Source organism: Agelaius phoeniceus, chromosome 14, assembly GCF_051311805.1.
Source record: "Agelaius phoeniceus isolate bAgePho1 chromosome 14, bAgePho1.hap1, whole genome shotgun sequence".
NCBI lineage: Eukaryota > Metazoa > Chordata > Aves > Passeriformes > Icteridae > Agelaius > Agelaius phoeniceus.
The window spans coordinates 7,989,679-8,015,727 of NC_135278.1; the positions used below are offsets into that span (position 1 = coordinate 7,989,679).

The 26,049-nt window shown below is 39.1% G+C and overlaps 1 protein-coding gene across 5 annotated transcripts in view; it reads left to right on the forward strand.

Annotated features, from left to right (window-relative positions):
* AFF2 (ALF transcription elongation factor 2) overlaps window positions 1-26,049 on the forward strand; it is a 326,975-nt gene that overhangs the window by 242,142 nt on the left and 58,784 nt on the right. For all 5 annotated transcript variants that reach the window (XM_077186245.1, XM_054641636.2, XM_077186247.1 and 2 more), the window contains exon 9: window positions 10,374-10,411. In XM_077186245.1, the coding sequence (XP_077042360.1) occupies window positions 10,374-10,411 (38 nt within the window). The remainder of the gene's footprint in view (window positions 1-10,373; window positions 10,412-26,049) is intronic.

The following is a 26,049-nucleotide window of genomic DNA, read 5'->3' on the forward strand; positions in this document are numbered from 1 at the left end:
GTATTTTACATAAACATAATTCTTTTTTGCTAGGCTAGTATTAGGTAATTAAATTCAAAATGTTTGACTTTTTAGCTGAGCCTTAAAAGGTAATCAGCCATAAGCTGAGCTTTGTATTCTTATAATACATGCTGAGCTTTCAATGCCTTTATTCAAGTTCAATTTTTAGAATTTATGAAGTTCTAAGGCATAATATGCCTTCATTGTATCATGTAAACATTTTTTAAAGTGCAACAGTGATCACTTTCCTTGTAACAATAGATATCCTTACCTGTTGTATTTTTTCCCATTTTTTAGCTGGATCCTGAACAAGCTGTTTACCTCCCCAAGGTTTCTCTACATTTCCATTTACTTTGTTATCAGCAGAAAAGCTGAAGAACAGCTCTTCAGTAATGACATCAATACTGCACACACAGTGAGAGAGGTCATCTTGTCAAAGCTATAGAAAAATCAGATGGATTAGGAAGAAACTAGGTGCAAAATAACTTTGATAGAGTCTTTTAATGTAAACAGTTTATCTGTCATTGGGTTCCATTGAAATCCCAGAGTGGTGCAGCATCAGCTGTAGCCACAGCAGTGTATGCTTGATAAAGAGCACACATTCCAGTGTCTAAGATTTGCAGTCATGCTTTATAATTGTAGGGAAATGTTTTCATTAAGCCATTAATGAAAACAGAAGCTATTAGAATAATACAGTCATTCTCCAACCTTGTCAGTCTCTAACCATGAAAAATCCATTCATGGATGTATGTCCCTTCTTGCTACCTCAGTCCATTTTAATTGTTATTCAAATTACTTTATTGTGCACAAGACTGGTTGAAACAACAATATATCAGCTGTGTGAGTTAATACTCCAGCTTGAATTAGGCAAATCTTTGGTGCTAAGAGATTTGATGACTGAGGTATCTAAGGTTAAAATTCACATGGTGATGATGTAGGTTCATATCATTTGTTTATTATCATCAGAAGCTTTCAGTAGCCACCCTGAGATCTGGGCTGAGCTGTCTGCAAAAAGCATAGCACACCACTAAAGCACAAAGTGTTATCAAAAGCTTTTAACTTGTTCAGAGTCACAGAATCACATGTAATTTTTTTTCACACATGTTGTTATTGTGGAGGTCATCCATCAGTGAGGAAGGGGATTAATACAACCAGGAAGAATGGTTGCACAGGAGTAGAGATCAACAAGAAGGACTCTGCCCCTGGAGCTTGCAGCTGTGCTCTTGCCTGGGCTCTGGGGCAGCACCTGCCCAGAGCAGCACAGGAGCTGGAGGAACCCCATCCTTCCCACCTCACCTTTTCCAAGTGTTTCCATGGCTTGAGACTGGCAGCTCAGTGTCAAAAACCCTCCACCACAGTAAAGAAAAAATAGAGGAAGAGAAATGCTGGCAGGCAGACAGCCCTAATGAAGTGGGAATGACATGCCTTAGCTGAAAAGTTTCACATGTGCATCTTCAAGAAGCTTTCTCCTCTCTTCCCCACAAGTGAGCAGGCACTCCATAATCCCCCAGCACTCTAACAGGGGCTGCTCTTGGGTTCACTTCTGCCACCAGCCTGAGGCTACCAAGCTCTGTCAGCCCCACTGTCAGACACAATTCCTGTGAGAGAGAAGCTTTAGAACCCCTGATGCCTCTGTCACTACTTTAAAAGAGGTCATTCCTCAGTACAGCCATGAGAGCCTGATGCTGGAGATCTGCCAGCCTTTTTGGGATGGGACAGAAGAGGGAGATGAGGCTTTCAGTCCACAGGATGGGCAATGTACTCTGTGTGTGTGTGCATGGCTGCACACAATTTTTTTAAAGGAGTCTTTATTATAAGCATGAGGAAAATATGTTTCACCAGAACCTCTTGCTATGTATGCTACTTATGCAAAAGCCCTGTAGTGTTTTGGCAACAAAGCAGAGGCAGCAGCAGGTGAGAGAATTGATCAACCCCAGCATTGTTGTTGCTAAGAGAAAAGCCAGCCTTGGCCATACTGTCCTGTAAAATAAATCTGAAGTCTGTGATACCTGCAGGCCATCTCAGTGCTCAACACTCACTAATCTGACCACACAGGACACATTTATCTCCCTTTTCTCCTCAGAAGGAGAGTGGGACTTTTATCATGAATGTCTTGTGAAGCATTTTGGTGAAGAAAGTGTATGGTTTTCTTACACTGGCCATCCGCAGCACTGCTCTTCTGTAAAAGCCTAAGCAACTGTCTATGAACTTCAAAATCTGAATTCCTGGGAGTTTTTTACTGTGATAGAGGATAGTGCTAGCACTGGGTTTGAGACAGGGAGCAAAAGGCTGAAGGAGGGACTCATAGGTGACCAGAAAAACCATAAAGTAGGTGCTGGAAAGGGCATGATAAATCCAGTAATTAGCCTCTGTCAGCCAGAATAAGGAGAGAAGTGAAAGTTGATCTCTCCTGGAGGTATTCCAGAAAGAGAACAGTAATGAAAGCTAAACACCTTAATTTTTCTTAGGATGAATTCATCTGCCACTGCAAGGTTTGCTGGGGTTGTAGGTGCTCTATTCTGTGCTGGCAGGATGAATCTTCCCTGTACACAGGGACAGGTCAGGACCACAGTGTGACAGTGCAATTGATTTGAGCAGGGTGTTCTTGTGGAGAGTGTGCTTGCTTTTCAAAATTCCCAATTTCATGGCAATACTATTAAGTCTAATTCTTGGAACTGTGCAATTTAATAATCAGTCATCTGAGCAATGTACTGAACCAGACCAAAGTCAGCAAAGAGTTATTTCACATGTGTTTACCTCTGTTGTCTGCGTGTAATACATTTAATATTCAGTATAGATGTAATGTTCAATATAAATTAAAATCCTCAAAGTCTTTATTTCCTGCACAGGAAATAAATGGGCAGCAGGGACAGCAGCACCATCAGTTCACTGCCACTGTGGGTACTCTGTGACTCTGCCCTTTTGCTTCTCAATTCTAGGGAACTATTCATTTACTTAAAAAAGGAGAAGACTAAGGACAGGTTGGATTCCCAAAGAAATGAGAAAAAGGTCTTTATCACAAAGGGAAACCTAAGGGCATAAACTGCAAATGAGCAGGGGCACAAGGGGCTGTATCTGGAGGTATCTGCCTGTCCATTGTGGCAGAGCAGGTGAACATTGCAAAAGTAACAATCAGGCACTGAACTGTGAAACTACACCTTGTACAGAGAGAGAGAAAGACCTAAATAATAAGACCACAAAATATCAGAATTCTTCAGATAAGTTCCAGGGATTCAAAAGATGGTTCTCCTGCTAGAACTGGGAAACTGAACAATACTCAGATTGTGGTGGCTGTCTGCTGCTGGACAGTAAGGTCACAGCATATTCTTTGAAACAAGCCTTTTGCTGCTTATTCCTTGAAGGAAGTTTGGGGAAAACTTTTTGTTTCTCTTAAAAAGAATTCTCGACCTTTTCTATGTTTCTTCTGCCTCTTCAATTTTTTAGTCATGTGATTAACTCGATGAAGTACAGCTATGGAGTAAACAAAGCAAGGAATGGATTTTTTTATTATTTGTTAGCCTTCTGGAGGGTTGAACCAAACACACATTTTAGAATAATCATCAGTAAGTATGACAATGGCAAATACTGAGTTTTGGTTACCAATAGATCTTTTCTATTTTCACAATAGGATTATCATCCACTAAGCCTTGGTCATTTGTGATCAGTTTGTAACAAAATAATTTCCAGGAAATGATGTTTCAAACCACAATTTCAATGTGGATCTTTTTTCTTAAAAATGGACCATTCAGTACAGTTTTCCAAATTTCTGTCACCAGGGATGTATAGTTGTTTTCCAAATAAAACAATTCTTAGGGAAAATCAGGTCTAGCTCTAGAAAGAGTTCCATTCTCTGCCATAGTTGGTACTCTAAGAACCCTTATATCTGCTAGGTTTTGTGAGACACTGGTGGGCTTTGTTAAATTAACTTGACAGTCACAGAATTCCAGGGTTGGAAGGGATCTCAGGAGATCATCAAGTCCAACTCTCCTGACAAGGCAGAGTCACCTGGGGTAGGTTACAATGATTCTTAGGACTGCAAAAGCAGAATCAGTAGAATTTGTAATGTCATGTTTCTCCTTTGTTGGATTGAGGACTCAAAATTAGTACAAATGGCAGCTTCTCATCAAGAGCACTTTTATGGGAAAGGAAGACACGGTTCAAGCCTCTTTTGTCAAGGTACATCAGTATTGAAGTCCTAAAATAAGCAAACATGTTCTGTGAGTTATCTTTGCAGCAGGGCTGCTCACTGACAGATAGCTGTAGCAATTTCTATTGTAAAGTTCACCGAAGACACTGAGTAAACTGAAACCTGTGTGGTGAGAGCAACAATGCTCACAGTATCCACAGTGGCTAATTTAAACCAGCTCAGATATGTCTACACAAGCAGCCAAGCACTCCTCAGAGTGCAGTGTGTACTCGCAGTGTGTGTAGCTCTTTTCTGTTTAAAAAAAAAAATTATAGAATAGTTCTTGAAGAATTGGAAGTGGCCACATTTGTTATTGCACACTTTCTTAGTTTGATTTACACCATTACACTGATGGAAAACAGGGTTTTGGAAAAAACTGCTGATAGAAGCCCAAATATTTCCGTGTTGTTGCTCAATTGAAAACAGTTCATGTTTATCAAGGGTGAAGGTGATTCCTAAACCACAGACAGACTGGTTTAGATTTGGTCACTTAAACTCTTTTTTTTTTGTTTTACCCAACTTCCACTGCAACAATTGAAATGAAATTTTCAGTATTTCAAGTACTGCTGAGCATCTCCCTGTGAAGCCATGAAGGTTACTGCATTGCTCAAAGCAATGATGGGAGCTCTCTGTGCCTCATGCACAGCGAGGGCTCAGTGAACCATTCTGATTTGCTGATACCACATGCTTGATATTACAATAAATGGGTTTTGGCTAATCCATTCCACACATTTGAATCCTGAGGGGAAAATACTCATTTTTTAAACTGTGACATGAGGAGGACAGTATCTTTTCCATTGGTTTTGGTCCTGTTTTGATACAGTAACATTGGCCTTTTTGTCCTCGAGGTGAGACTGACTGGGAACATCACACACGGAATCTCAAATGCAAGGTTGCCAACTTCATGTCAAAGGCAATTAGCAAGAAAGAAATACAATCTCCTCTGTTGACATTAGGGGACAGGTAGAGGAGAATGTAAGCAATGAAGTAAAGAATAAAAAAAATGAGGAACACAACACACATATTTATACATACACATACTGATCCTTCAGGCCTTGGGTTTTGGCTTTCTGATTCCAAGCACAATTCTGGATGGTTTGTTTGCTGCACACCATATTCTCCTCCTCCAGAGGAGGTCCAACTGTATTTAGCATCAACTGCATCATCAGAGAATCAGAGCACAGCATAGTCAGTTGTGGTTCTCAGTTGGTTACTTAGGATCATTGAGAAGGCATTCTGTATGAATTAGAGCATGGTATAATTTCCAAAACAAATTATAATCTAGGAGGAGATATAAACTAAATATATAAAACTTAACTAATGTGAAAAGTATCTTTGTTTTTACTGTACTGTTGAATTGAGTCTCTGAGGAGCCTCTTCTATACCTACAGCACAGGAGAAGAGTGGTGGATTATAAACTTATTTATATAGTCACTTGGCTGTTCACCCAAGCAGGCAGAGCTGGTCAGAAACTATGAAATAAACCTGAGTTAGAGTTGCAGCAGCTCATGGAAAAAGGGGGAAAGTTTGAGCATGAAGGCCTGCCTTCTTCTGGCAGCCCATTCAATGGCATGAAGTGTCCTCTGTCTCATCCTAAGAGATACTCTGAGGCTCAGCAATTGCCTTCTTAGCTGGCTCACCAGTGCTTCTGAATCAAGAGGGTGAAGGGGCATTCTTGGAAAAAATCTTTTGTCTAATCCCACTTTCTCAAAATCAAATAGTTTTCAATGAAAATTCTGGATTTTCAGTTATGCAATGAAAAATACTTTTTTTCTTTGGATAGCAGACCTTTTGCCTGTAACACTTCACCAAAAATATAATTTGCATTTTGCAGATGCCAGTTATTTTAATTGGTTATTTTTGAGCCATCCCCTTGTCAGTTCATTCATCTCTCCTTTATGATATAGGAAAGTTGTACTGACTGGAATACTTTTTCTAGTTCATTCAATCCAAAAGCCAGTCAGGTAATAGATAGTGAAGAATAAAAGCATTGTTTTTACATTTTTAGTCCTTGTTCATAATCTAGAAGTAGTTTGTGCTTATTCCCGTGTTTAATCTTTTGTGTAATAATTGAATACCTTCTAACAAAGTATTTTTATGGGTAAATCACATTACAGAACAAGTACAGCACAGTGCAGGTGCCTCTTCAGCTAATGGTAAAACAAGTAGTACCAAAATCAGGTGTAGAGGTAGGAGTCGTTCACAGCTACAAGAATCAGGTAAAACATCCCTGGGCAAAATCTCTCTGATGGATGAGCCTCTGTGTCTCACAGCTTTTCACACATTCCTCGTCTTCTTCCTTCTTATTCAACAATGGAGTCAGCTTTTGAAATAAGGTCTTAGGGAGCAGAAGCACAATTATTCAGAGGCCATAATTGTTAAAAAAAAATCAGAAGAAAATTACAAATTAAAGTGGAATGATTGTCTGGTTCACTCCAACTTCCATTTTCTAATCATCCTAAATTATTTTAATGCATGTTTTCAAGCTCAAAATTAGCAAAGATCCCATGATGTAATTCTCCTAACACCCATTGAATATTTCATTGTACCAGTCCAATTTCATTTCAATCTTTGGCAGCAGCATCTGTCACTCAGGGCACATATATGGGGGTTTAGGGACCTCCCACCTGTTCTGTTTCTAGATAGTACTTTTAATACATGAAGTTCAGGAGTCATTGTGAAGTTAAAAACCAATTTCTTACTTGTAAAGGCCTAGGAATATAAGATTAAAAAAATTACTCTTAAAACATGTTTGTCTTTGAAATATCTTAAATTAATAATCAAAAGCTTGCATCAAGTCTAAAACAAATCAAACTCAGTGGTGAAGATGAGAAACAGGAATTATTAACTGAGTAGCGAGGCTGATGGAGGCTCAATGAGATCATTTTGTTCAAAGATTAAAGGCGATGAACACTGAAATAGTTGAGGAGGATAGCTATGAACACATCTGACTAGAGCTGCTAAATTCAGTAATGATCAAAAGTTAATTATCAAAGCAGAGAGAACTACTCAACACAGACAATTTGAGTCAATAGCTAAGCAGCCGAGAAAAGAAGTAATTTGGAAGAAGTATTTTCCTATAATGAAGTTATATAAAAGACGTACATTTCAAAGAAACCTGCCTAAAACAAGATTGCATTCTTCCTGATCAGAGAAAAATAATTAGCTCTAATTGACAGACCTGCTGCACACCAAATATTTTCAAACAATACGTTTCTGCATCAAAGCCTAATGTGTAGAGTTACTCAATGTCACTTTGATTTTGCCTTCCTTTATCTTTTGCCACTGGGCATGCTCATGATATCGCAACAAATACACTTTGAAAAATGAATGAGCAGCACCTACAAAACAAATAAAAACAGAAGGACAGATCCTGCATTTCTTTCTCTGATGGAATCCCTGATGTATTGTGTGCTGTGTTTAACATCACCCTGATCCCACTCAAAGTGAATCCTTTGTAACAGGAAATGACCACTTGTCTGATGATCCAGCATTAAACCGGGCTGGCATGTAGATTAACCCAAGTGCTTGTAATGGTTTTTCAGTCTTGTATTAGCAAGCATATGTGTGAAGGGCACTGTTCCTCCAGCATGTGTCTCTTCTTAAGAGTTAGGAAGGTGTGATTTTCTGGTAACAAAGGGGAAAAAAAGGTGGAAATTCTCCATGTAAAAATCTAGGGAAATATGTATGCTAGAATGTTCGCAGCCCAAGAAAACAAAAAATATCTGTAGTTCTTTCTTCCTGAAACTGCTACCTTTCTTTCAGGGTAATGGTTGCGATAGACATAGCTAAGTGGCCAAAAATCAAACACGTAGTTTAGACTCTGCTTTTTAATATTCTGTGACTTTGACATTGCCAGTTCTCACTCTCTGAAATATCTTCATCTTCTTTAATCTTTCATGTAAACAGTTTAGCTCACACCATCATGCATGTGCTCTCCAGAATATATTCTGCTGTACTTTGTATTAAATCAACTGCATTATCATTATTTACTTGTGATCCTAGACACTCTCCTCTCTGCTGTTTCCTCTTCTTTATCTGTATTTTGATACCTGTTTTTGTGTAGTGATTTTTTGAATAATTCAGGGAAAAACCTTGATTTAGATGCAAGTTTCACATGCTTGAACTCAGAATTGTTAAGGTCCAGCTATTTGGTATATAGAAGAGTCAAGGAAAATACCACTCTATAGTAAAAAAATATTCTGACATTGTGGAAGAATGTTTTTGAGCTTTAAAAATAATTTTAGTTTCCTGCAGGATGGGACTGAAACTTGGATTTTAGTAGGAAGTTTGGGAAACTAAAATGCCATTTTTGATGATGTTTGAGTTCTTTTTAAATTAAGCATTTGTGTGTTGTTACATGTAGTTTATTACTTAGGAAGTTTCTTAATAGCATGCTTCTGACTCTACATTTGCAGAGAACTATTGGAAAGAGACACAATCACATTATCTCACTGTTGAGGCAGGGACCCCATTTCATCATAAGCTTGTTTGAGAAGGCATAATTAGGCTTGGGTTTCTCTCAATTACTTGTGCAATCTGAAGTTGAACATTTCCTGAGGTTTAAGTGTTTTATTTAGCACCCCTACTGTACAATTAATGTAATTGATTCCTATCATGCATTCGTTGATTTATTCTTTAGATGGAAAATATAATCCAAATGAAACAAACATATTTTTCTTTACAAGCTGGGAGCCAGCCCAGAGGATTGCTGTTACACCACCCAAGCTCTCACAAGCTCTCATTCTTTCTCCCAAATTTTAAACTCATTATTAGGGATTTTCATGGATTTAAATGCAGATATTACCTTTGCTACGATGGGAGGCAAAAGTGCCAAAAGAGCAGGTATTTTGAAAAACTAGCCCCATCGTAGAGCTCAAGGGAAAATTCATTCTGGCAAAATTTGGTACCCAGTTGTGCGGTCACAGAGGTTTCAAAAGTCCGTAATTTTTCATAAAGGATTTAATTTGTCAAGGGCTTATATGAGCATTTTTCTGAACCACTAATATTCACACTTCCTACATATGAACCATTTTATTTCCATCCCTAAGTATAGCAGAGGTTAAAGTTCCTCACCATAACCCTTCTCCTAAATGTCGGCAGGCTTTGTAAAAATACCTCTGGAGGTAATTAGGCACTAAAACTTTCCTTTCTATAATGGGTTTATGGATCAGTTGTCTTAATTCTGCCTTTCACTACTCTCTGTGCTTGTAATCTCACCAACCATCTGACCACTTTCCACATTTAAATCTATTACAGCCTTGTTCTGCAAACACCAGGAGGAATCCTCCGAAATGATACAACACCAGCTTTCTCTGCCAGTTATATTTCCATCCCTCTTCCTTTAAAATATTATTTACCTATTCCCAACAAAACAAGAGAGGGATGCAAGGTCGGTTCAGATTACATAATTATGGCAGAGAAGCATTAAAGGGAAGAGTCTCCCCTAGCATCTCGAGCAGCTTAAGCGGTGTGACAGACTGGCGCGGCGCTGCCATCGCTGCCCCCAGCTGTGTTGCTTAGCAACATTTTAATTCAAGAAGAATCGAAGGAGATGAAATCCCCGTGGAGAGGGAAACAGAAATAAGAGGGCCGTTGACAGATGATCTGAGTTGTTTCTTCTAATATACTGTGAAGATCACTGGCTCTTTTCATGAATGATAAATGGACTGTACACAGATCAATGGGTTCAGCAATAAACTGGAACCAGGCTCCATGTCTGAGGTGGTGCAGGCCGAGGGGCCCAAAGATTTACTCATTTAGATGATTTGGAGTGTGTTTTCTCAAAGGTTTCACAAGAGGAAATTGATCTGAACATTTGGTCATCTCTTGCCCTTTTCTGTTGCTGGTGAATAAAAACAGTTTTGGAAATGGAATCCATTCTTCCCTCTATTTCTTCCTGTTGTTGTTCTTGCTCCTGATAGGGACAGATAGCTTGTGACAAAGGGTGGGAAATGAAGTTACAGCCCTAAATGAGCAGTTGCTAAAGACTGGTGGCCATTAAAAGTAAACAAACCCCACTGATATCACAAACTGGGGCAGGAGCATTTCAGACCCAGCACTATCTCTCTGAATGGTCCCACAGCCTGGGATGTTGCTAGTGAAGAGCTCCATGAGCTGATGTTTGCTTGCTTTGGTGTGGCTCTTGCTTAATGATTTGTTTCCCCCACCCCTCTTGTGTTTACAGGCTGCCGAAAAAACAAAATTGAGAAACATTCCTGTAAAGTAAGTTATTTTTATATCCCTTTGAAAATGCAAGTTTAATGACACTGTTGTATACAATGACTAAAAAGACAGTAAGAGGGGTGATGAAGGAGATAATAGAATTCATGTTGCCCCTAATCATAGTAGTAAAAAGGTCAGTATCATTGAGGAAAGCTTTCGATTTCTCTTGTGTCCCTAGTGATTGCACTCCTCAAGTTTCATCCAGTTTCCATAAATTAATGTGTTGTCTATGAATAGCTGCCAAATAATCACAATCATGCTCAATACATAGTGCTTCTAGCCTTGGGGAGGTTTGTAAATGCAAAAAAGATTATGATTTTTAATTGCAATCCTCAAGAAGGTCTGACGGGGGAAATAACTAGCAATGTGCCAAAAAATTTCTGGGCACATGGGAATCTTTTGCACCTATGTATCAAGGCTTTGCTATCCTGTTGATTAAGAGCTCTTTCTCCCTCTGTGCATGTGCCCTCTTGCACCATACATACATGCATGTTTCTGCTCTTTGCACAGGGCTTTGTGAAGGATGAGCAAGCTACCAGGGAGCAATTTCAAGGGCATTTTATGATAAGTTCTTAAATCTTAGGGCACTAGCAGCAACACTCAACCATATATCATTGAATTAAGGAAGTTGCTGTATAGATGTCCTGGCTCTTTGAGAAAAGGCATTTTCAGTTAAAGCTAACAGCATCAGTTATTCTGTTTAAATAATGAATACTCCGGTCCTAATGGGCTCTTATGTAGCAATAAAAACACGTATTTAAACTTCAGTAGGTATTCATAGCAGTTTAACTATGTCCCAGTAACTGTATATTCCTGTTAAAGACAGAGTTCCTATTTTTTTTTAGTAGTTTGCTGATAATGCTGACTTTTAGACTGGAGTGGGTTTGTGTTTGTAAGAACATGCACTGACAGGACTCCCCAGTCATTGTGTTCTAGCACAATAACAGAAGAGTACAGATCTATTTGTCACTTGGATTCCATCATGTATAGTCATTTACACCTTATAAAGTGAACACAGAATGTGTATGAACAGTCCTTGGAGTGATTAGGGGATATGTCAGATGAACATAAATCACTCTCTCCTTATGTTTCATTCAGTCTGATAAAAATTAGAAATAGGATCCAGCAAGGACCTGATAGCATGTGAAACTTGTAATAAGACAAGGGACCTTTCTTGCCTATAGGGCTAGTTCAAATTCAGTGCAACCTGAATTAAAGTCATTGTTAGCTGGGGGTTGTTTAATAGAGAGTGAAATGAGCTGTGTTTTCATCTCACATTATACAGGATCCAGGAGTTGCAAGGTGATGAAATTCCTGGGGAACAGCTCCAAAATAATCATTTATCATTCATACACTTTTTTATATGTTTTGAGTCAAATTCTCAAGAATTACTCAACTAAATTGTATCTTCCCACTTATAACGGAGGCATTGAGCACTGCAATTATTAAACAGAATGTATGTGCCACTGATGCCAAATTAATCCACCAGAAAGATTTGGGAGTTGGGGGGAAAGGATGATTTAGGTTAAGATATTTTTTATAGGACTTGAGTAAGGGCAATATTTTGAGATGGAAGAAGGCCAGATGGACAGTCTCACTCTTTCCACTTACATGTGTGTATTTCACCCTGTCATGTTTCCCCCAACTGCTTGTTTAACTTCTCCTTGACTATGTTCATGGTGGCAGCTTCAATTAGTACCCTAGGGGATCCATTATACACATTAATTACACTGTGCATAACAAAGCAGCTGAAAAATCTGCCTAGTTTTGTTCAGTGACATGTAACTATTTAAGGTACCTGTGTACAATTATGATTGTATGCTAAAGCTCTCCAGGTAAAAGAAAGAATAGTGTCTTTAGGATAGCAGTAGTAGCCATGGATTGCATTTATGTAGAAGTGTCAGAGCCACACTTAGTACAGCTCAGGCTTGGCCAGCTTTTAGTAGCTGCTTTTGTAGCTCTCAAATGTCAAGGAGAATTTCACTTGAATTTTAATGTTCTTCAGCTATGCAAAATAAAGTTAGTAGCTTCCATTGTCATAAGGGCTGAAAGCTGTACAGATTCCTTCTACCATATGTGACTTATCACATACATTTTTAAAAACACATTTTTATTATTAAGACATATGTGATAGTACACTTCTGCAAATGTGAATTGCTTTTGGCTAAAAGCCATGCACTAATAAGTAGACTTGAATCTAACTGCATTTGACATCTGCTATAATATATATTTCTTTTATATATATAAATATATATATAAAATATTCGCAGTTGTCATTAGCATAAAAAATTTCCTTGTTTTTACCTTATGCTGACATAGTTCTTGTGTTCCAAAACTGAAGCAAAAATGGCTTCCTTTTAAAGACTGTAGGTTATATAAAGTCCTTGGACAGAGCCAATAGTGCCACCATTTAATGTATTAGTTTAGGAGCACAATGAAGATTTCTATAGAAATGGTCTATTTACTTTTCATTGCTCAGTTCATTAACGTTGCTAGTGTAATATTTGGTAGGAGTTTTACTGTTCTTTTATGTTCTCTGGAATCCCTACAGCATTAAATAAGGCAGAAATACAAGGAAAGAGGGAAAAACAAGGAAGTTTTCTTTTTGCAGTTCAGTAAGGCAGCCAAGCAGCTGGTTTCTCAATGTCCAAGGGGATGTTGGTGCTCAGACTATCTTGTGGGAGCTTCCTGATGGCCCAAGTAGGTGCAGTGGCACTTGGCTGCTTCAGAAAGAAGGCTTGGCTTCAATTCCGTGGTGCTTGTAGTACTGGAAGGCACAAGGCATTCTCAGAACTCATCTTTATGTATTGGTAGCATCATCTTACATAATATTACTATAAATAAGCACTCAGAAAATAGCTAAGAAATCTCTGTATCTGCAGAACTGATTTTTTTTTTTTTTCCAAAAGCATGAGACCCTTTTCTGAGGGTGTATGACACCAAGGTGGGCCCCATACCTGCTGAATCCATTCAATTTAACTAATTTATGCTCTCCTGGCCTTGTTATGGAAGGAGCACTTGCTCTCTCCCATTGGTTTTAGCCATGTTTACACTGAGAGTCTGTGGAACAAAAGGGATTCCTGGATGTAAAGTCCTACATGCTTATTTACTTGCTGGTCCTTATCAAGCTGTTCCTATACCTGCATCTGAAAGAGGTAACATGACTTAAACAATTTTACTCTATGGAGGGTTTCTGATTTCTAAAGATCTGTTACATGAGAGAAGGTTTTGAATTAGGGAAGATCCAGAGGAATTAATCTTTTATAACCCATTATTTGATGCAAGAGGGGAAGAACAGTGATATCACTAAAACCCCGCAATAGCTTTGTTCTGAAACCCAGATTTCTTTCTGAACTTGTGTGGACAATGGGAGCTCACATCAGCATAAAACTTGGAGGAATCATGTTCATGTTGACTTGGTTCACATCACTTGTCCTGAGGTGGGCTGAGCTGCAGGATCCCCCCATATCCAGGGTAGTCCCCACTCTCAAGGACAAATGCACTTGGCTTGGCAGCCTCCACACTAACGTGGTCTGGAGGTCAACCAGCCCAGGGCTTCATCTCTGCAAGTCATGCAGAGCCAAAGGATTTTCTTATTGACTCAGCAGCAGAAGGTGAGGGGCAAAGAACAGCAATTACAGAGATCTCCTCCCACCTTCCTGCACACAGTGTTTTGCACTTCCACAAACACACATCCTGTGTTTAGGAGGCACCAGTGGACTTACTTTCCATGCAAAGTCTTCCATGAAGTCAGTTTATACCTCCTGTCACCACAACATTGTGTGACACTGAGCACCACAGTGTGGGGAAAAACAATCTTTTTGTTTGTTTTAAACCCTTTTCCTCATATTTTCACTGGAATCCACTCAAGTAGTTGTTCTTTCAGAAAAGAGCAAATGATGAGTCACTGTTCTTCATTCCTGATATTACATCCCTCTGTTGTATAGACCAAGGAGTCTTCCTACTCCAGATCCACTTACAATGTGGATTAGCCCACCAGGGAACTATACAGACACAAGGCAAGTCTCCCTGCAATTGGAAAGGAAGACTCTATGTCCACTGTGTTGGGCAGAAACAGTGTTAGGAACATAAACATGTTCTTTTCAGGTTTTCCATACAAAGAGATGAGTTACTTGCATGGCAATGCCCTTCTGACTATGGACTGGATATAATGTCACTCTAAACAAATGTCTCAGATTACAGTTGTTTGTGAAAATGGCCAGATGGATTCCTTGGGAAAATGTGGGCAGGTGAGAGAATGGTTTGGCTAAAACTTGATGTCATCCAACACTATAAAATGCAAGGGTTTTGTAAGAAAGAAATTAGAATTTTTAAATGGAAAATGAATGCTCTTAAGAGTGTAGTCATGTAGTCCATGAAATTCTGTAGAACTGTGAAAATATTGGAAGCGACTTCTTGCTTCAGGGAAGAAAACATTGCTTTCCTTGAGTGTCCTTTATACTCCCTTCTTTTATAGTCCCTTTTAAAATCTTCAGTAGAAAGTAATGGCATTTTCCCCAAACACCTGCATATGCTTAAATTTGCTGTAGTTTTAATGACTTCCAGATACATGTTTTGAGATTATAGCTTGTGTTAAAATCCTGCTGCAAAATATATTTGTTTTCCATCAGCCACAAGTTTGTTAACCAGCAAGATTTCTGGTGTTTATTGTCTTTTCCTGCCATAAAATTCATCTTCTCCTCTGAAGGGCATCTGACTTGACTTGGTATGGTTTTCTGTCCCAACCATCATTGGAAATGCAATCCATTAACATTTGATATCTTGACATTTCAATTGACCTCTCATTTGCAAAGCGCAGTGGTATTTTTCGTGGCCTTTTCATCCTTGATTATACATGGGATAGGAGTGCCTGTTTCTCCTGACTGCACTTTAAAAATATCTTTGTTTTACCAGCTGGAGTGGCACCTTGGTTTTGCCTCCCTGGCTAGACCTTATTCTGCATGGAAGGTCTGAGGTCTAAGCAAGTCATGCAGAGCCAAAGGATTTTCTTATTGACTCACTAAGCAGGAGGGCGAGCAGGTCAGGCTCTGAGGGTCAGTTAATGTATGCAGCAATAGCAGCAACCATAAACAGATCTCTTGCTCCCACTGGCAGAAATGCAGGCCAGTGGGCTGACTCTGAAAGTTGTTTTGTTTTTGACCAGCCAGATCAGGCATTTGTACCCAAGAGAAGCAGGGAAGAGGCAGCATGCTATTGATACACATGCAGCTCTTCCACTCCAGGGGATCTCCTGGCCTGTGTTTAGAAAGGGATGAAAAAAGTGTGTTGTGACAAGGTTGAAGAAACCTCCCATTCATGGCTAATTGTATGGGAGGATGGCCACAGTATGGGAAAGAGGGTCAATTTAACCTCAATATAAGGAAAAGGTTATAACATGAGGGTGGTGAAATACTGGCACAGGTTACCCAGAGAGGTTGTGGATCCCTCTTCCCTGGAAGCATTTGAGGTCCAGTTGGACAGGGTTCTGAGCAACCTGATCTAGTTGAAGATGTCCCTGCTCATTGCAGGGGGATTGGGCTGACCTTTGTAAGATCCTTTCCAACCCAAACTATTCCATCCTTCTGTGTGTATATATATATGTATACATGTACATACATGGATACTTAGGCCATAGGTACCCATAGACATTTCTCTATATGTATAGAACATTTACTAAAGGACTTAAACTACTTCTAAAGAAACAAAACCCCCAAACCTGCTATAAGCAATTTCCACATGCCACCTGTTTATCTCCAATTCTAAACCTTCCTTCTTGACATTTCTCTTCAGACTATTTCTGGCCAACTACTAAATCAGACAGCACCAATTCAATTAATTCTGAAAATCCATTATAACATAGTGCCTAAACTGCCTGCCCATATTCATTTCTCAAAGAAATCCATTCATATTTATGTTTTAATACATTAAGTCTAGCATGCAAAAGCACTCAAATCCCCAGCAGAAATCCAGGAAAAAGCCCCACTTACAGGCAATTATAGACAATGTTCTTTAGCCCCTGATCTTCCTAGTCTGTCCACTTAAGAATTCTCACAGGTGCAGTGATTGGTCAATGGGATTGGTTTATTGCACCAGCAATAAAGCTCCTCCAAAATTTCACAAAATGCCCCAGAGTCTGCCAGCTGGACCCTGTGGTGCAGTCTGTACAGACCCACCATCCTCCCAGCAGGGTCAGCACCTGCAGTGGGACCAAGAGGCACAGGCTGCTGCTGGTCTCCAGTGGGCTTTGTCCAGGGGCTGCATTTCCTCTGCAGAATGTGAGCCCTAGAAATGTTGCAAAGGATTACTTTACTCTCACAAGTTAAAGGTTAGTGTTGGAAATGGATTATAGAACTCCTGCTTTTCAACTGTTTGCAAAGAAACGCACATATTAAATCTTTTTTGATGATATTGCATTAATCCCTAAATACTGATTTTTATGTAAATTTTGACTCTTGCAAAGCTCTGACAATTCAGCTATCCCCATGTGGTTTTATCAGAGTTCAATTGCTCCTTTAGATCTTTTTTCCTTTTTGCAGTACCATTTGCTTTATTCCAAAGTCATCACAGCAGCCAGAAGATGTAGTACTTTAGACATAAAATAATAAGTCTATTTAATATTTTACCTTTATTTTCTGAATTTGTTCCTCTGATACATCTTGTTAGATAAATTTTTATCAGTCCAAAGGATAACCACAGTAGGGCTATTTTTATTCCTAGTGAAATGATGCATGATAACTACTGGCAGGGCCCAAAGCAGTAAATCAGTCCTGTTCCAACCACAGAATGTATTAAAAGTCTGTAGCCTGTGGTAATAAGTTATAATTTAGTTGACTAGCAGTTTTGTTTGGACTTAAAACTGTACAAATGAGTCACATTGGTAGGCTCTGAAATATAAAACAGGTAGTGCTTTATTAAGGTTTCCAGCCACCACCACAACAGGTACCTGGAGAGAGCACAGGTTTTTCAGACAGGCACAATGCATTTTACAGCGAAACACTTCCGGTTTATTGTGTAATTTATAGGGGATGGTTAAATTACCACATGGCCCGGGTAGTGCAGTGTTTGCCTAAAGACAGTGAGATGGACAGAGCCTGAGAGCTCCTCCAGCTTATCTCTTACAAATCTGGGTGCACACCATCAATATCCAGCTCTGCTGGCTGTACCCAGCCGTGGGATGCTCCTCAGCTGCCACGGTGCTCAGTGGCTGCCACAGGACTTCAGACACTTCGAGAATCCTTACATTTGGATCCTTGTATTTACAGAGACAGATATATGCCAGATGATCAATGCTAATCACATATTTCTGTAAAGTTTGTCAGGAGTCTTGCAGCTGATGGGAAAAAAAAGTATTTTCATTTTAACTGGGTCACTAATTTTATTTTCCAAAACATGCACCTTCATTGTGATGCAGCTTGTCAAGATTAAATTTAGGTCCATTTTTAAAAGTTGTGAAAAAATGAAAGTTAGGGCCAAACAAAACCTTATTTTTCCTGACTCTTTTTGATGGGAAAAAAAAAGTTAGTTAATGTCAATATTTTTTTTTCCAGTTTTAGCATGTATCTGCTGTTGATCAAAGAAGCACTCGTTTGTTCCTCCTCACTCATCCTGTGGTTTTGATCATTTTAGATTATATATTTGTCTTCCTGGATATTATTTTTAATTTTAAATTGCTTAGCATTTATTCAAACCATTATTCAGAGTGTTTGCTTAGGGTGTTGCATCAAATAACAGCTGTTTTCTAACTACCCATGATCTTTTTTATATTTATGCTTTAAAAATATGTTTCCAGTATTGCAACCAATCAACAAATGCTCGGTAAACTGAAGGAAGGTCCTGATCCTGATATAACTGGGAGAACCTGTGCTGATGGTTTCAGTAGAGCTGGCTGAATCCAGCATAGGAACCAGCATTCAGATCTCATACCCCTGAATTTCACTGTAAGACCATTTTTGTGTTGCTGGAGGATAAATAACCAGAGCAAAACTGTAACTGTTAGAGTATGTATAAGACTATATGGTTTAGTGAGATTCAAGCATGTTCTAGACACTCTCCAGATGAAGATCCCTGCCTTGGAGAGCTTGATAAGAGGCAGTGGATAAAGGTACAATGCAGTGGGATTTCACTGAATCTGTATCCTTGTAATCTGTATTTCCCCAGCTGTATCTTTGAAATCTGTGGGCCTGTGCCTGCTGTCCTTTGGACTGTAAAACTCCTCACATTTCACTGGCATTTCTCCTACTTCTTGTTGGTGTGCAAGGGGACAATGAAGTTTCCTTTTCTTTCTGGTTTGTGGCCTTGTGATTATATATCGTTTAGGGTTCCTCTGTTTAGCATGATCAAGAAAACAGGACTGAGCAAATGTGGTCCTCCTTGTTATCACCTTTTAAATACCCAAAAAAACATGCAGCTATACAGTAAAAGGTCCTTTCTTTTGGCAGTAAATGAAATAAGAGGAAAACAGGTGTCTTTCAAGCATTTTATTTAAATACAACTACAAAAAATAATGATCTTGTTCTAAGTGAAAGAAGAAGAAAAAAATTCCAGTCATTTATGATCAATGAATACGAAAGAAAGGCAAAGCTAGATAATGTTTCAGGAAATAACACTGCTACAAGGTTAATTTTGCCTAGTACAACATTTCCTAGTATTGAATTGCCTGATATACTCCCTCAGGGATTGCTCCTGCGCTTGCAATAATCGAGGCTGATTTTATTGGAAAATCACCTCTGGATGAAAGACATACTCTAGAGAGAACTTTGCATGGGTACAAATAGGTTTTTGGTGCCAGTGCCATGTTGCCCAGGCCAGCACAGTTATAGTTCCCAATCTGTCTGTGCATTCAAGCAGCAAATTCATTAGCAACCCTTCTGGCAGGATAGAAAAATAGACATATTAGGGAAATTTACTTTGAATTGTTTTCAGGATTTGTTGGATAACAGTTTGGTAATCAAATTGCGCCTCCTAACAAGAGTATTAAACATTTTTATCAATAGTGGCAGGAAAGCTGCAGATATTCCTTTAAGTGCAGAGCTCTTTGCTGTAACACTGTGTGACTAGCAGAGATCATGGATGAAAGAAGAGATTAGCATAGTTGGAGGTGCTTGCAATGTCGGGGCTGATTTCTGTGATTTCTGTGCTGTGTTCTGCGCGGAGCTCTCCCACTGCTCTGTAATTGGAGCATCAGCTCCTGCAGCAGCCCTGTCACTGCAGAAGGGCCATGTCGTGACAGCCCCACGCTCTCTGACCACAGTTCAGATCCGTGCAGAGGCTCCCAGGCCTCTCCAAGTGGAAAGTGAGCATATTGTAACCCCAGTGCGCTGTGCCTCCAGCTGGAGCGGGGACACGCGGACCAGGGCCCGCCACTGACCTTGGAGCGACTTTGAGCCTGGGGAGGCTGCAGGAGAGCTGGGGAAAGGCTGATTCACAGAGACAGATTAGTGAGGAAGAAAAATCAAGGAGATTGGCACAAGGACGGTGGAAAAAAATCTTTCTAAAGAAAGAAGGGGAATTTTTTTGCACTCGAGGCCAACAGCAAAGCCTTATAGTCAGGCTCATCTGGCCACACACCAACAGCAGCAAGAGACGGAAATACTGGGTGCAGCTTGCACACTAAGGTCTGTGCAAAAGCTAGTGTTCTGCTGGGAAAATACAGAGCATGGGCTAGAATTCATTAAAGAATAAATTACATTAAGCTCAGGGAAGTGACAGGGTTGAAAATTAGGACTGTAAAAAATAATCTGTATCCACTGTACCCTAATTCCTGTTGTTTTCATTATTGTTTCTCTGTGAAGAGGAGAGCCACTCTCAGTATCAATCACAGTAAGCTATTTAGACACAGAAATAAGTGGCATATGGCTTAGCACTTTTGGGTCTAGCAATCAAGTAGCAACCTCCTGCAATACAACTGTAGTTTGGTTCCCAATGGGCTTCACTTTGATGATTAGATATATTGAGTTCCCTGTGTCATTCAAAGACAGCAGAATTTCATACAAGTTGGTGTTAGCTTCCTCTCACTTCATTTCAATTTTCAATAACCAGTGTCATCACATGTAACAGTTTCTTCGTAATGGAACTTCATGTCGAATCGGATTTGTCCTTCAAGTGAAAGAGGGCTGTAAAAAGTCTTCTGAAATTCTGATGTCTGGGAAAATTCCTACCACAGTGAAAATGGGAAGGGATTTTTTTATTTATTTCTCCTAAGGATGCTTCAGTGCCCAATCCCCAGATCATTCAGGAAACTCAAAATAAGGCTTTAGTACTGCATTTGGGGATGGTCTTAGAGTGCTTCACAGGATTTATCCAGGTGCTTGCTGCAGTCATTGTTGTCATAAGTAAATAGAAAATATTTGGTCAGTCATATTTGAAATCAAAACTATGATATTTAAAGACAAGTTCTGTGCAAGTGGAGTTAGAGGAGAATTTGGACTTCAAATACGAATTGATCCCTCTGTATTTCAGCATGGCATCTGTTCAATATGAACTTGTTTCACTAACACAGACCTGCTATTTTTCTGGTCCTTACCTTCTGTCCATCAGCTCTGGCCCATCCCTGGGCAGTGGAGGGATGTCCTTGCAGGCAGAGGGAGGGAGCCAAGGGCTTTGCCTGCTGGAGGATGAAGGCATGGACCCTGCTGGAGGTCAGGATATGGGGAAGGGTGGGAAGAAAGCCAGAGTAAAAAGCCCAGAACATGGATAGTGCTGAGCATAAACTTGCTAGACAAGTGTTAGTCTTTTCTGCCACAGATATTTCTGGAGGAATCTGGTGTCTTGGAGAATATTCTGCCCATTCCAGAGCTTGAAGGTGTATCCTCCCTAATGGGCAAATGCCATTCTCTCTTTGTTGCCCTTTCTCTGTAAATTTACAACTGGAGGAATTCTTTGAAGGTTCATCAGCGTCACACACAATCTGTGCATAGAGATTCACCTGGCAGCTTTCCATATAGCTTGTCCCATGCATCTGGATTGTGCCAGAGAGTGTAACAGCACAAGCAGTGTTTTTAAAAAGAAAATTCTGGGTCACACATTTACCACAAAGTACTTGCTGTAATTCACAATTAGTCTTAATATGCTGTAAGAAGAGCAACTGCAGACAAATACCTCATAGCTTTATAATCCTGACAAGTACCAAGCAGCAAAGATGATATGGCTGCCTGTGTCACATACCCAAGACTGCCCATCCCAGAGTTTTATTTCTTGGCAGTTTCCTACAATTTTGTGAAATATTTTTTTAATGTGACAAAGTCACTTTAATTACACAGTCATTATAAGTTTTGCCAAGGTTGACTATGGATCGTTTTGTGTTCATTAGAGCACAAAATTAGAATTTTCATTGCAGCAACTGTAAACAGTATTGGCTCAAAAGAGTGCAGCTTTCTTCCCTCTATAAAATCTTCCGTAAGCTATAACTGAGGATTCCATTTTTTTTTGACAGATTTTAATTTTTTTTTTAACTGCCTGCTGGGTTATTGGATTTTTTCTTCTTCTTCCTGGTTCTTGATATATTTGTTTAACTGAATAACCAGTTCCCTTCATAATGATGACATTGCCACTGTGTGCATGAACAAGCAGGTGCAGTCAGTGTTTCTAAAGCTGTGAATATATTATTTCTTCAACTTCTTGAATGTTACAGCTTGGTGCTTGTCACTTTAGACCCAGTCAGGGCTGTAAAAGCCATAAACAGGAAATAGCCATTTCAAAAATACTTCATCATCTCCTTAAGTCCCACTAAGCCCCATTAAGTTTTCACTTAACTAATATCAGATTTTATTACTTAAGTAATAATTAAAGTTCCTATTTCATATTCTCATTAATTTATGGATATATGTGATTGACTTTGCTCATCACACTGATGTAAATATGAAGAAATTGCATCGAAAAAGATCATTTTAATATATTCAAAAATTAAACAAATAGCAAGTAAATCTAGCATAGTGTTGCAAGAAATGGAATAAGAACCCAAAAGGTTTCTAGAGAAATACAGGCTTTGAAAGCTATTTAGAAAGTATAAGACTGCTGCTTTTTGCATCTGTCTTTAGAAAAATAAAAGAGAAAAGCATCTTGGAGAGAAGGAGATTACTTTTTTTCCCTTTATTATTTTAGTAATTTCTTTCAGGTTAATTTAACCTTCATATTTCTAATTTAGCATATTAGAAACAATGGTACAATAAGTAGTGGAATACTGCTTAGTAGAAAATAAAACCAAAATGCTTCCTGTGCTAGTTCTTTGGGCTGAAGGTGAACCTGTGCTGCTCTACCTTCCTTTTCTGTCTGTTGGGACTAGGGAGCTTGTGTGGCTCCTCTCTTGTGCTTCACTTGGAGGAATTCCCAGGCTTTGTTTTCAAGCTAATATGTATTTACAAGGAAGGAGAGACGACAGAGACTATTACAAAAGTAGCAAAGAACTTCCACAGACATCTCTGTCAGAGCCTGCACAGAGGCAATGCTCCTACAAATCCATGGAGTGCATGCTTCTCCTGGCATGTGGCAAGCTCGTGTCTTGCCAATGGGATGCCCAGTCCTAAGCAATTTATTTAGTTTTAGCTTTAATATGTCATGATAATGTCATTCAGGATAAGATATGTCAGCAAATGCACCAACAAGCTTTATCAACTTATACCTCTTAGCAAAACCTGGAGCTACAGTGAGTGGGGACAGCAAACATACAGCACAGGCATATCTCCTCCTCTTAAAGAAATGTACTTAACAAGGTTATATACTATCTGCATTCCACATTTGCAATTATCACCCCATGAACACACAATGAAATCATCCAAGTGACAGAAAATGTGTTAGATATATGTAGTTAGACTTTTTGTAGATTAAACAAGCTGTTAGATACAAGGAGGCACAGCTACAGTAATATATTTTGTAGGAATCAGTGTAGTCTGAATAATGTGAGAGCTCATTGAAATACCATTCTCTTGTGTGAAGGATGTATGTTTGTGAATGCATGTGTGTGCAGGCAGGAATGCAAATTGCTAAGTGGAAAGATTAGCAAATTGTGGATTGTGGAAGTCTGACTGTATATAGCAGAAAATTTTCCTTCAAAGCACATATAAAGGTTTGATTCTGCAACTTTATTCTCTACCCTATAATTTTACACTAGCTGGCATAAATTAGCAAGCTAGGAGTCTAAATATATGTGTCTAACATGCCTCTCAAAAGAAATAAGATAAATGCACATGGAGAAACAGGAGTAGTTGTGTGTGTAAAATATCTATGCTTTCTTGCACATAGGTTACATTTAAGTCAGGGAAAGGAAAGAAAAATCCTTCAACTGCACTTTATCTGTGTTGATTGCAGTCTGGAGTTCTTGGAATATATTTCTTTTTAACTTCAATGTTAAGAAACTGGCAATGCCAAACACTTCTTCTCTAGCAAATGTGATAATTTCTGAATCCAGACAGAGGCTTACTTGCATTAATGTGCTCAGTGGTCTGGTGGAAATCAGTAATATGATGAGGTACAGGGGAGGGGGAAGGCGGGCCTTCCACATTTATTTATTCTGGATAAATGGTGCCCATTAATCTATCAGGAAAATATGGAATTAGCAGGGAAGAAACCACAGTTGCAAATTTGGCAGTTGCTAGCATGCACAGATGGTCTTTCAGTGTTTTAAGATTTTCCAGTCTTTTGATATTGATACCAACATTGAAAAGTAGCCCGTGTGTTGCTAATATTTATCTGGAATAGCCATAGAAAATTAACATTGTATATTTTGGATTGTTCAGTTTCCTCTTGGTGTATTTGCATAAAGTTTTTTAATCTGAAATGTAAAGCTTTTATGCTCTGTCTTTGGTTATTTTAAGAAGCATAACTGGAGTTTGATTTCCTAAAATAAGGACAGCCAGCATATCCAGACAAAGGCACTGGTTCAAAAGAGACTCCTACATGTGAATTTGGTTGAACAATTTTTGCAGGTTGGTAGTCCAAACTGCCTTCCTACTGTTACAGACAGAGTCCTTCTTTGTGAAGTGGTGTTCTCAAAGCCAGGTTGTTGAGTCCCTCCTTGATAGAGTGTTATTTATTCTTATTCTGCTGACAGGCACTGATTCTCAGTCACTGTATCTCCACTGGAGCTGGGAATCTGACCCTGGCAATGTCTCCATTCAGTGTTTAAGGGCATGAAGTCAAGAGGGAAGGATAATGTCATCTGCTTAATTTGCTTTGGGAGTGTTTGGTTGAATCTTTAAAGACCATGTTGAAATATTTCACAGAGGAAATCACAGAATAATTCTTGCCAGCTCTACTTCTAGTTTATTCTCAGCTGACCCAGGGGATGTAGTACCTTAATTCCTGTTCTGAAATGTGCCTTCAGCAGTCCTGTAGTGCACAATTGCATGTGCATAGGACAAAGATATCTTTGACTACACACAGCACAAGGTGCTTTGTATGAAAAACCAGTAAAAACTGTTGGAGGAAAAAATAAATGTAGAAAAAAATTATCTAAGTGCAGTATGAATTTTAATCTGGTGAAAAAGGTCTGAGATGATAAGTAAGGTGAAATATTTGGGTGTGTTACAGAAACACTGTATGCTGGTGCTTCCAGTGTATCCAGTTGTATAGGTCTGGTTTGTACAGATCTCAGTAGACCCAGATAGACAAGCAGATGGACAGTCAGACATGTAGCTGTGGGTATTAGATAAAGGTGAGACAGATATATGGGACACTAGGGTATACAGGTGTGCTTTTTTTTTTCTTTTTTCTTTTTTTTTTTTCTTTTTGTTTTGCAATAAAACAAGGCAAATGAGAGAAACATGAAGAATTAAATATTATCTGCTTACAAGAAAAATTTCTAATTATGGTTCAACAGAAATCTTCCTTAGCATCTGTGGGGATACCACAGAACAGACCTGATCTTCTTGCTCTGGACAGTAGTTCCCATCTCTGCAGAGAGGCAGATTTCATGTACCACCCAAAACCAGAACCTGCTTCTGTTTTACAAGAAGAGAGGCAAGATTTAGTTTTATTTCCCAGGTAAACAGGTTCTTCACCTTGAGCCATACCTGTGCTATTGGTTAGAAGAATTATACCACAGGTTTTGGAAGCTACACTTGCTATTTTTTCATCCCAATAAGGTGGTTGCTTTTTCTGGAACCACCTGATATTGTTGACTGATGTGTGGTGTGTAATCCATCATAACCATCTGATCTTTCTGTAGAAAGCAACCTCACTGGTCATTTCTTAGCTTGTATTTTTGCTGTTGAATTTTTGTGATAAGCTTTAGTACCCTGTGCTTGTCCACAGTGAATTTTACATGGTTTCATTCGGAAACTTCATCAGGATCTTTTCATATTCTGACCCATCCTCCAAAATACTTGTACACCTTCTCTCATGGGTATTGTTTGCTAATTTAGCTAGCTGTTCTCCCATCCAAATCAGTCATGGTATTTTAAAATGTTCATGTTTATTGTTTAGTTACTGTGGCAGTAGCTAGGCTGTAGTCTTGGCAGATATTTCTTGCCAGATCTATAATAGCAAAGAGATAAAATGCTGATGATGGTTTGGGTGATTTATGTGGTCTATAATGGACAATTTACCAGAATGGATCAACTCTTTAAACTCTTGAAATGGCTGCAAACCTTACAGGACTTCTTATGGAAGTATGAAGATCCTGGAGGGCATGAGCTTTTCAGCTT